At 45.6% G+C, this 12,586-nt stretch overlaps 1 protein-coding gene across 6 annotated transcripts in view; it reads right to left on the minus strand.

Moving 5' to 3' along the window:
• Positions 1–278: 278 nt before the first annotated feature.
• The window catches only part of MDM1 (Mdm1 nuclear protein), a 34,666-nt gene continuing 22,358 nt past the window's right edge, over positions 279–12,586 (minus strand). For all 6 annotated transcript variants that reach the window (XM_044755912.2, XM_014860690.3, XM_070494227.1 and 3 more), the window contains 3 exons: positions 4,299–4,548; positions 2,845–2,904; positions 279–1,594 (listed from right to left, as the gene is read on the minus strand). In XM_044755912.2, the coding sequence (XP_044611847.2) occupies positions 1,482–1,594; positions 2,845–2,904; positions 4,299–4,548 (423 nt within the window). In that variant the 3' untranslated portion in view covers positions 279–1,481. The remainder of the gene's footprint in view (positions 1,595–2,844; positions 2,905–4,298; positions 4,549–12,586) is intronic.

The following is a 12,586-nucleotide window of genomic DNA, read 5'->3' on the forward strand; positions in this document are numbered from 1 at the left end:
CCCAGGCCGCCGAGACGGGCTTTTAAGAGGAGGTCAGCGGCACAGCCCAAAGCTGACCCGTCACGCAGAGCCTGGGTAACCACCTCGGCCTCATGAGAACCACACCCGTCACCTAAAACCTGAGACACATTCGTATAGAAGCCAGAACGATGTGTTCTAAAATCCAATCACACACTAATTTCTAGCTTTTATTTGCCTCTCTAGGGCCTCAGTAACTTTTTTTTAACCAACAAACTGTTTTAAAAGGTCAGTGAAATATAAGAAAACCTCCTGAGATCTTTAACAAGAAAATTTATTGTGAATCAATGATTTGCACAAGCACTCTTGACCAAATTAAGCATTTTAGAACAGACTGTTCATTTGTTTTCTAACCAAAAATCACAAATATTCTGTGTATTTTATTTTCAGTATCTTCTATGTACTATTATAAGGATCTTATGTCATATTTTATGAAATCCATATTTTTTAGAAAATTAATGATTTGTAAGATAAAGAGTAAGATAAGAGAACATGTCCTATGAGTGAAGACATCTAGTTAAAAAGTTTGTGTTAAATTTTAAAAAATGAAGCTGTCTTGGAAATTCTGTATTTGTCTTGCATTTGTGCAAAAATACTGTAGACTCAGTTGCATTGCATTTGGACAGCTGCAAAAGTAGTATAACATTTGATTAACCTGTTATGAGCGGAATGTTTCTAAAAGATAATTATTTGTTCCATGTAATAACTTTCTGGAGAAGCAAACAGAAATGAAACACTTGATCAATTTTTTATTTCAAAATGTCTACAAAGTTTTAATTCTCCATTATACAAATAGTTTTTCAAAATTTAGACATTATTCAAATGTAAGCCAAAGTCCTTATACAAATAGAATACACACAAAGATCAAAAATATACATATTCTCTCAGCAAACTTTGTTACATAAATAAGAAAAATATATACAGCTGGTATTTTCCATCTAAAATACAATTATCTTAACATTGCAGCCACATACGAAGGTACTACAGTCAAAAGAAACAGCACAGTGACGCTTAAAGGAACGAGAAATTCATTTTATGACGTCTCCAATTATAAAGGTACGGAGAACCAATCTTAGGGGAGCGTACACCTCACACGTGGGTCCTCATTTTTCCTTCACTCTGTTCCTGTTTCAGAGCATTCTCAGGATGGGAGAGCCACAGTCCCGCCAGCGATCCCGACCCTGACACAGTGGTCAGCGTGTGTGAAGAACCAGGCAGTCTGCGCCTTCGTCCTTCGGCAGAGATGTAAGAGAATGCTTGAAAAGTTAGACTTGTATGAACCTGTGTTAAAATTTTCCAACGAAGCTGAATTGGCTATTGAAAAAAATCAAACAAATCTTTGAAAGTAGGAAACGTTAGAGAAAAATCCGAACACTTGAAAAGTCTTAACATAGCAAAGCAATAAACAAAAATTATGCCAGTGGTTCCCCAGACAAAAGCAACTCAATCAAGTGTACATATAATTATGTTTTGCCCCAGAAATTCTCCTTCCTTTTTTGAGCTCGTGCCAGAGTCTGAAAAGCCCGGAGACTAGAAGCTGCAGAGCGAGCGGAAATCTCAGATAATCTGTCCTCATCTGCAATGAAAAATTACATTCAGTGCAAAACAGTCTCTCCTATAAAAATATGTTTTATAACATCAACAGAAAAGTAAAAGCTTCAAGCTTTGTAATGTCAATACTGACTGTCAGAAAAAAAGCAATCTATTAAAATGTAAGATACTGACATTTTCAGGATAGCTTACAGTAATCTTACAAGTTGACCATACTTAGAAATCAAACACTTCAATGTTAAATGAGCATTCTGTTTCCTTCCTGAAATCCCACGATGTCACTGCCTGAACACACGGCCTATGATTTCAGTATTACTCGGAAATACGCATCATCATACTGTTTGTCCTACTTTAAAACGCACAGCTGCTCTGAGCAAAAAGCTTTTTTAAACTTTTAAAAACAAAATGCCATAGTTTAATGTGGAACTTACACCACATTTCTAAAGTAATCTCACTAAATGTAGAAATAGTGTTTGACTTTAAGATGCTGCCTTCATCATTACTGAAATCCCTCATTCTGCATAAGCAAACCTATTAGAAGGTTATTTGTAACACTGTTCAGTTAGAAAGAAAACAGAACTGGATTCAAAGTGTCCAGATACTTGCATTTCAAAACATGACAACTTGATTTCTAACTCACTGAATTCTGAAAAATTCTAAAAAATGCTAAGAGGAGAGAAAACCTTTAATGGGTGTGAATGTATAAAACATAAAGTATTAATTCAAATTTATTTTCAAGTCCACAATTTATAAGTTCAATAATTTCATGCTTCTTAGGATGACGTAAAATAGTAACTTCGATTGTTCATATCAAGAATTCAAAATTTCTCCTGCCATTATTGGAAGCAAACGAATTTGTCAGAATGAAAACTACAAAGGAGAAAAAAGCCCATTTTCCCTAATCATATTTTCTGAGAATCGAAAATTTACAGGAATATACAGGCATTTGAAAAGAATGATGGCTATAATGCTGGGCCAGATTCCTGAGCCCAGCGAGCCAGGGTGGAAAAACAGAAAGAGAAGCGACCTCGCTGGGGCATGAGGCACAGTCTCGCACCAGCTGTCCGCCTAGAAAAGAGGCCTTGGTCTCAGTTCGCTCATCTGTAAAACGGGGATAATCTGACCCATCCCGGGGCTCATGGATCCCATGAAACAACATCCATGGAATCTGCTGTAAACCACGCACACAGAGCCAGCCAGACCAGGCCCACGACAGCACGCAAACTGCCAGACAGCACCCCGACACTCATCTCGTGATACCGACTGAGCAGATACCTTCGTCGTTAAAGGCTCCGTGCTGAGGTAACTGGAAATTGTTCATCCTTGCTTTTCCCACTTAAAAAAAAAAGGAGAAGAAATTATCCTTCAAAGCTATCTGAGAGGCTATCTTATTTACAGTAAAACCTTAGTGAAAGGAGTTGTCACAAGTTCACTGATTTTAAATCTTTAATAGAAATCCCCATCAAAGGGCCATTCATTAAATTATAATGTGCTTATTTAGCAAACATGTAAACAAACAAGGGATGATCTCCTAGAAGTCTTATCAATGATGACACTGATCTATTCTAACTTCAGAGAACGGTAGCAGGCTTCTGCTTAAAGATGGTGGGTGGACTACACACGTTTACAAAACTGACATAAACCCACAGGACAAAGAAAAAGGGAGACAAAAACAGCCACAGAGTTTTGGAAAGCGGAGCAGCTGGAAGGGCAGTGAGCATGACCATCCCCCACTGTGGCCAGCGGCCTAGTGGTTAAGTTCAGTGCACCCCGCTTTGGCAGCCTGGGTTCGGTTCCCAGACGCAGACCTACACCACTCATCTGTTACTGGCCATGCTGTAGCAGTAGCTCACATAAAAAAAAAAGAAAAAAACGAAGATTGGCAATGGATGTTAGCTCAGGACAAATACTCCTCAGCAAAAAAAAAATTCAGAGAAATTAAAAATATAGCAACATTTTTTTTAAACTCAAAAGGAGGTGAAAAACAAAAATCGGCAACCCTTTCAAATTAAAATAAAAAGGCAGAGATGGAAAATAGGAGAGCAAGATAGGAAAATAAGATCGTGTTCAACACATCCAATATCTGAATAATAGGAGTGCCAGAAAGAGGAAACAGAAAAGGGAGGGGAAGAAATTAATGACTAAACAATTCAAGAACATTTCCCAGAAGTGAGGAACCCAGTTTCCAGATTGAAAAGGTTGATCAAGCACTAGCAAAATGAAAAGAAACCTACCGTAAAATTTCATAGTATTAGGTACAAAGAGAAGATCCCAAATACTGCCAGGAAAAAAAAAGCCACATACGGAAGATCAAAAATTAAAAAGAGCAGCAGACTTCTCAACAGTAACAGTGGAAGTCAGAAAAGAGCAGGGCGATGCCTAATAAACTAAAGGAAAATAACTATGACCTCATACTACATCCAGGTAACACGCGCAACATCTGGAGAGGGCCTGGGCCACAGCTGGGGCAGAGGTGCTGGGCACCCAGCGGGTGCCTCCGCGTGTCAGGGAAGGAGCTCGAGAGACGCGACACACCCCCAGGTGGGCACCTGGGTACGGCACACCCGAGTGTTCCAGAGACGAGGCTCTTCCGATTTAAGGACATCTATTATGTTAACTAAAAACGAAATGACCTACTTTGTTAACACGCAGCACATACTTACAGCCTTTGCACCTATCACTACAACATTTTCATTTTAAAAGACAAAAACCAAAACCAAAATAATTACCATTATGCTGGAACTCGGGGTCTCTCAGAGAGCCCTGAATGCGACGAGAGGGATGCCAGTAGGACGGCGCGCGGGCCGGAGGAGACTGCCCCGCGGGGCTGGCTGGATAGTCGGGAATTTTCGGAACTGGAAGGGCTGGCTCAGCACATTTGGGGATACTGGTTTCAGAATCCTCCCTCAAAGGCAGAGGATCAATCGTTTTTATACCAGCAGCTGGAGAAGTCAGGAGAGCTACAGCGTGACCTTCTTTCTAAACCACAAAAGGAGATACATATATACAGGTGTACATATATAAACAAACATGTATTTTAACATTTAAACACAAAAAAATATAACCATAAGAGCAGTAGGGGAAAACACAGGGAAAATTTATGTAACCTGCATGTGGGGAAGATTTTATACGCCTAACATGAATATAGACAAACACATTTAGCCATATAAAATATACGTATAAACATTAAAAAAATAAAAGAAAAATGACAAACTTAGGCCAAACATACACCTTATACGACTGACAATGAATTATCATCATTGCTACAAAATACTTCTTTAAAAAAGATAAACTTAACTAAAAATCAAAAAAATGTGGAAGCAATTCATATACACACAAGTTACAAACAGTAAACATATTCCACTTCACGAATAATCAAATAATTTCAAAATAAAAGCACCGAGGTACTAATTTTCCACTTAGAAAATTACAAAGATTAATTTTTCAAAAAATGAACTATGATCGCCAGAGCTGGCAAGGATGGAGAAAATCGGCACTCACACAGTGCTGTTGCGAGCATCACCTTTCAGGGCAGCTGGCAAAACATAGCAAACGCATTAAAAATTTGTGGTTTTGACCACACAATAATACTTGGGGAGTATTTACACAAAAAGAGAGAACAATATGTACAAAAATGTAGCTAAAGGATGGATTTCTTTACAGCATTTTCCTAAAAAAACTAAAAATAACAATAGGCATCTAGTTTAAAAAAGTAACTATAGATGGCATATCATATCACTATTAAGATTAGATTATAAATGATATTTAATGATATGAAGTGTGTTCACAACACATTGCTAAGTGAGAAAAAACAGATTACAAACCCTTATTTACTACATAATAAACAAATACACTATATACCTATCTAACTCAAAACTCAACAGAGACGTCCCTGAACAGTAGGGTGACATCATTCTTTTCTTTTAGTTTGGTCCACAATGATAATGTAGCACCATCACAAGTCCCTGTATGATTGTACTTTTGGGCAGACGCAACCAGTAAAACCAAACGCAGTTCCCAACTTTCCGGATCATCCCTGTAAACTGTCGCCTTTAGTTAACAACTCTGAGCGTATCAATGCCACATCCACACACTGCTTTACGACCTTAGGGATCATTTTCTGCCATGAGAGAGCTTCTTGTTTCAACATGGAGAAGCCTGGGGTCTCAGCCCACAAACGCACATTTTCAAATCAGGATCTGGGATAAAACCACAAATCTTCCCTTTTTAACTCCAAGGTCACTTAGGAAAATTCTTCCTCTGATTTTTTCTTTTTCTACGTGTATATATGGAATTTGGGATCTCAGTCAAGTTGGTTTTACTAGTGCTGGAAAGACCTGAATGAACTCAGCAGGCTAGTCTCTCTGTACCTCCTGGGGTTCCCAGGTTCGATCTGACTGATGTCCTGACCTGCGCTGAGCCTAAAGCTCCTGTGGGCCTCACTGCGTGCAGCTCCCCCGCGCAGCCCCTTCTCCACTGAGCATCAGATCACATTCACTGTGTTGCTTCAGCTCCCCCAAGGGCGTCCCAGTGCCATTAGCCTAACAGCCACTCCTCCCAGGCTCCCCTTCCAAGCCCGTTCCCTCCCCTCTGCCCTCCCCAGGCTCCAGTCACACCAGCCTTGTCAGTCCACACGCTCGCCGGTGGACACCCGTCCTTGCTGTTCTTTCCACCTGGAAACAATCTCTGCCCCAGGTCTCTGCACAGGCACCTCCCTCATCAGTCAGGTCTCAGCTACAATGTCACCTCCTGGGAGGGAACGTCCTGATGGCCGAAACTGAAGCAGTCTCACCACCCCCATGGAGTTGTGTGCGGTTTTATTTCACTCACAGCACTTACCAGTAGCTGAAATTATCTGTTTACAAACTTGTCTATTTCTCCCAATGAACACATAAGCTCCAGGAGGGCGGGGATGTTGTCCTGACCACCAGTGACTCCCCAGGTCCTAGAACAGTGCCTGGCACAGAGTAAGAGCCAGGAAATACTGAACGGAGTGAATGAAAATGACACTCCTGATACGCCCCTCCAAAGACGGCTCTAGTCCCAAGTTCCCCTACACAGTGAATGGCACTGTCATCCATCCTTTCGGGCAGCCAGAAACCTAAAGTCATTCATGGTGTCTCGTCCCTCACTGTCCAAGCCAGCACCAAGCCTGACATGGTTCCCCTCACACCATTCCTTGGTTCCATCCACTCCTACGTATGGCCACCTTCCCTGGTCCAAGCTGTCAACAGCTCCTGCTCAGACCTCCACAATGGCCTTGAAAGGGCATCTAGTCCACTCTACCCTTGCTTCCACAGTGGCCAGAAAGGTCTTTAAAATACTCCAATGGGGTCCCATCGCTCTTGAGATAAAGACAGAAACTCTCAACAGTGCTGCCTTCCCAGGCTCGCCGTGCACCTGCTCCCTGCCACCCACCACCCGTCCGTGCCTCTCAACCCCATGTCCTCTCTCTGCACTGGCTCCGGGCACACCCTCCCCACCCTTTCTCTTGCTCAACTCTTCCTCTACATCTAACTCAACGAAGACTCCTTCCAAGAAGCTTCCTGACCTCCAGGAAAAGGTCAGTTCCTTCCAGAAAAGCACTATATACTTCTTTCCAACTCTTACTAGTTTTAATTTTACTTTTGTGTTGTGATTCTCTGATTAATGTGTATCTTTCTCATCAGACTGTAGGTTCCATAAGACCATGGACCACGGCTATTTTTGCTCACTAGCATGATCACATGCAGGTGTTAGATAAGAAACATCTGCTGAATGAATGAATGAATGAAGTGCACACACTCTTGGGTTTTTAATATCACTTATAAAATGGGACAATGGTACTTGATGATCAAACCAATACTGTGAGAATTCTACTCTCAAGTTTTGAGAGACAGTGTTGTTTAGGGGTTAAAAATGTGGGCTTGGAGGATAGACTGCCTGGACCCAAACTCTATTCTCCCCTTTTGACAGCCGTGTGACCTCAGTTTCTTCATCTAAACGAGAATAACACCACCACCTATGGCCCCCAGTCACCATGAAGACTAGACAGGTTAATACACGTGAAGTACTCAGCTCAGGGCCCGGAACTACCTATTATGATCATCCCCATGTAAGTTACCCAAATTGCTGCCGCCCCATAACACTCCCACAATTCAAGGTATGTTGTTAAAAGTTAACAGTGAAAACACTCCTGGATATTATGATAATATATTCTTCCTAATTCCTGTGGCAAAAAGAGATACAGAATGATATTAATCAAGGGCAACTGAATAATGGGGATAATTTATTGGAAACAGAATAACTTATGGATTTCATTTTACCATAATATTAGTTTTTATAGGAAAACAAAGGGGGAAAAAAATGTGTGTATCAAGGTCACTGATTCCCCTGCCTACCAGCAACCAAGGGGGAGACAACAGAAACCACCACCTGCAGCCTGGTGCAGGCCCGGCAGGGCCAGGGACAGACAACTGACACGCAGGGAGTGCTCACCGGGTTAACAAGAAACGTGCTTATTTTAGAGGAATTTGTAATTAAAATGTTACAACTGTATTCTGTGCACAGTGAGGTGGAGGTTGGCATTAAAATGTTAAATGCAGCTTTACTCTATTTTAAAGTAATTAATTTTATTTAATTATTAAAGAAATTAATTCCACAATAAATGAAATAATACAAATAACTCTGGCTGCACATGTGCATTAGGGCCACCCACTTCAGGCACACGCCTGTGGCCTAGCTGCCTAGAAGCTCCCCACTTCCAGGTGGCAGCCTGGACTCCCGAGGAGAGTGGGCAGAACCGTCCACAGGGCAAGAGATTCCTAACACCTGACTCTGATCAACCGTCTGACCATACACCTACGGTCACATGTCCTGTCATAAACCGCTGTACACAGAAGGAACAGGAAATGGTTGAGACACTCTGTTGCTCCAATAACACTCACTAAACGCATCCTTAATGAGGACCTGCGGTGAGCTGGACTCTGCTCCAAAGACCGGGGTGTGGGGGCACTGGGCTCTGACCTCATCGCCCACCTCTCCCCAACACCCAGAAGCCCTCTGCTCCGCCCTCTGGAACGCACGACAGCTGTCAGCAAGATCCCTGGGAGAAATGCGACCTCTTCTCTGAATGTGCCTGGTCTGACTTCAGCCACTCACCCCCCGATCAAGTGTGAATGTGCCTGGTCCGACTTCAGCCACTCACCCCCCGATCAAGTGTGAATGTGCCTGGTCCGACTTCAGCCACTCACCCCCCGATCAAGTGTGAATGTGCCTGGTCCGACTTCAGTCACTCACCCCACGATCATGTGTGAATGTGCCTGGTCCAACTTCAGCCACTCACCCCACGATCATGTGTGAGCCTGGTCATTACTGGTAACTGCAACCTCTCCATGATCTCGATTTCTGACCACCACCGCCTAACTTTAAAACTAAGCCCCACAGGTACCCCAATCCCAACAAGCTCTTAAGTCTGCCAAGAGCTTCCATCCCTTGGTCCTGTCACCTCTGCACTGCACCTTACTTCTCAAGTCCTATTTTCCCTCCCTAATAAAAGTGACTTCCATGGTCAGTCATTATAATCACTTCCCTGCATATACCTTAACTCCGTGACCTCCTCTCTCACTTTGTCTCACTCCCTCAATACAAGATGAACCCCAGTTAAACCCAACTCTCTACCTGTCTGGAACCTCTGCAGCCCAAGGTGCCTGGAGAGAAACATACAACCCAGCCTGCCATCAAATTTGTGACCTCTGACCTACAACAGCCCCTGCGTGTTGCCCTGCAGTATCTCACATCTCTCGGGCCCCTCACTCTCCCACCCTCTGAGAAGACCATGTCACGCTTTCTTCTCTTTCCTCAAACCTCCAACATTTCCATCCCCAGCCTCGTTTCTCCACATGCTGACAAGAGCAATCAGGAGAGACTTTCCAAAAGCTCCCCCGACATCTCCCCATACTTCATCAGCAGCCCATGCACTCTGCCTTCCCTCTGTGACACTGAAGGACTGTGCGAGTGCCCAAGGCCAACCGTTCCCATCGCCACCAGATCCTATGCCCCTTCTCTACCCGAGAACATCTTTCCAACCATCTCCTCTCACTCCCGCATCACCTCACTCTCTCTCAAACTGTTCCCACTGACACACAAATGTGCTCTTAGCTCCATCCAGATCTTATGGCTTCCCACTCCTGCTGCATTCCTCAGCTCCCCCTCTATGGAAAAAGCTCCTGCAAGAGCTCTCTGTGGCAGCTCTTCCCAACTCCTCTCCCCTCCATTCTCTTGGACTCACTTGCACCCAGGCTTCTGTCCCTCCCCACCCCAGAGCCGCCCTCTGTCTGATCACCAATCACCTCCACGTTGCTAAATCCGATCAGCAATTCTCCTACCTTCCAACCCACCATCCCCTCCTCGACACCCCAGGACTCCAGCCTCCTGCTTCCCGCCACCGCACTGGCTGCTCCTCCTCAGTCTCTGTGCTGCTTACTCCTCAACTTCCCAGGATCAAAACATGGGACTCAGATCTGTCTACACCTACTCTTCTCTGTTTATATGCCCTCCCTCCATCATCTCCACAGTCAGTAGACCTTACACACCTATGCCACCTGTATGACAAAGAGCCTCAAACCTGTACCTGCAGCCCAACCTCTGCTCTACACTCCAAACTCACAGTCAACTCCCTCAACACGTCTACCTGCAAGTCTAACAGTCGGCTCCCTCCTCAACACGTCTACCTGCACGTCACACAGTCAACCCCCTCCTCAACACGTCTACCTGTACGTCCAACAGTCAACCCCCTCCTCAACACGTCTACCTGTACGTCTCACAGTCAACCCCCTCCTCAACATGTCTACCTGTACGTCCAACAGTCAACCCCCTCCTCAACACGTCTACCTGTACGTCTCACAGTCAACCCCCTCCTCAACACGTCTACCTGCACGTCTCACAGTCAACCCCCTCCTCAACACGTCTACCTGTACGTCCAACAGTCAACCCCCTCCTCAACACGTCTACCTGTACGTCCAACAGTCAACCCCCTCCTCAACACGTCTACCTGTACGTCTCACAGTCAACCCCCTCCTCAACACGTCTACCTGTACGTCCAACAGTCAACCCCCTCCTCAACACGTCTACCTGTACGTCTCACAGTCAACCCCCTCCTCAACACGTCTACCTGTACGTCTCACAGTCAACCCCCTCCTCAACACGTCTACCTGTACGTCCAACAGTCAACCCCCTCCTCAACACGTCTACCTGTACGTCTCACAGTCAACCCCCTCCTCAACACGTCTACCTGTACGTCCAACAGTCAACCCCCTCCTCAACACGTCTACCTGTACGTCCAACAGTCAACCCCCTCCTCAACACGTCTACCTGTACGTCCAACAGTCAACCCCCTCCTCAACACGTCTACCTGTACGTCTCACAGTCAACCCCCTCCTCAACACGTCTACCTGTACGTCCAACAGTCAACCCCCTCCTCAACACGTCTACCTGTACGTCCAACAGTCAACCCCCTCCTCAACACGTCTACCTGTACGTCCAACAGTCAACCCCCTCCTCAACACGTCTACCTGTACGTCTCACAGTCAACCCCCTCCTCAACACGTCTACCTGTACGTCCAACAGTCAACCCCCTCCTCAACACGTCTACCTGTACGTCCAACAGTCAACCCCCTCCTCAACACGTCTACCTGTACGTCCAACATCGACCCCCTCCTCAACACGTCTACCTGTACGTCTCACAGTCAACCCCCTCCTCAACACGTCTACCTGTACGTCCAACAGTCAACCCCCTCCTCAACACGTCTACCTGTACGTCCAACAGTCAACCCCCTCCTCAACACGTCTACCTGTACGTCCAACAGTCAACCCCCTCCTCAACACGTCTACCTGTACGTCTCACAGTCAACCCCCTCCTCAACACGTCTACCTGTACGTCCAACAGTCAACCCCCTCCTCAACACGTCTACCTGTACGTCTCACAGTCAACCCCCTCCTCAACACGTCTACCTGTACGTCCAACAGTCAACCCCCTCCTCAACACGTCTACCTGTACGTCTCACAGTCAACCCCCTCCTCAACACGTCTACCTGTACGTCCAACAGTCAACCCCCTCCTCAACACGTCTACCTGTACGTCCAACAGTCAACCCCCTCCTCAACACGTCTACCTGTACGTCCAACAGTCAACCCCCTCCTCAACACGTCTACCTGTACGTCCAACAGTCAACCCCCTCCTCAACACGTCTACCTGTACGTCCAACATCGACCCCCTCCTCAACACGTCTACCTGTACGTCTCACAGTCAACCCCCTCCTCAACACGTCTACCTGTACGTCCAACAGTCAACCCCCTCCTCAACACGTCTACCTGTACGTCCAACAGTCAACCCCCTCCTCAACACGTCTACCTGTACGTCCAACAGTCAACCCCCTCCTCAACACGTCTACCTGTACGTCTCACAGTCAACCCCCTCCTCAACACGTCTACCTGTACGTCCAACAGTCAACCCCCTCCTCAACACGTCTACCTGTACGTCTCACAGTCAACCCCCTCCTCAACACGTCTACCTGTACGTCCAACAGTCAACCCCCTCCTCAACACGTCTACCTGTACGTCTCACAGTCAACCCCCTCCTCAACACGTCTACCTGTACGTCCAACAGTCAACCCCCTCCTCAACACGTCTACCTGTACGTCCAACAGTCAACCCCCTCCTCAACACGTCTACCTGTACGTCCAACAGTCAACCCCCTCCTCAACACGTCTACCTGTACGTCTCACAGTCAACCCCCTCCTCAACACGTCTACCTGTACGTCCAACAGTCAACCCCCTCCTCAACACGTCTACCTGTACGTCCAACAGTCAACCCCCTCCTCAACACGTCTACCTGTACGTCCAACATCGACCCCCTCCTCAACACGTCTACCTGTACGTCTCACAGTCAACCCCCTCCTCAACACGTCTACCTGTACGTCCAACAGTCAACCCCCTCCTCAACACGTCTACCTGTACGTCCAACAGTCAACCCCCTCCTC

The sequence above is a fragment of the Equus asinus genome, chromosome 22, assembly GCF_041296235.1.
Source record: "Equus asinus isolate D_3611 breed Donkey chromosome 22, EquAss-T2T_v2, whole genome shotgun sequence".
NCBI lineage: Eukaryota > Metazoa > Chordata > Mammalia > Perissodactyla > Equidae > Equus > Equus asinus.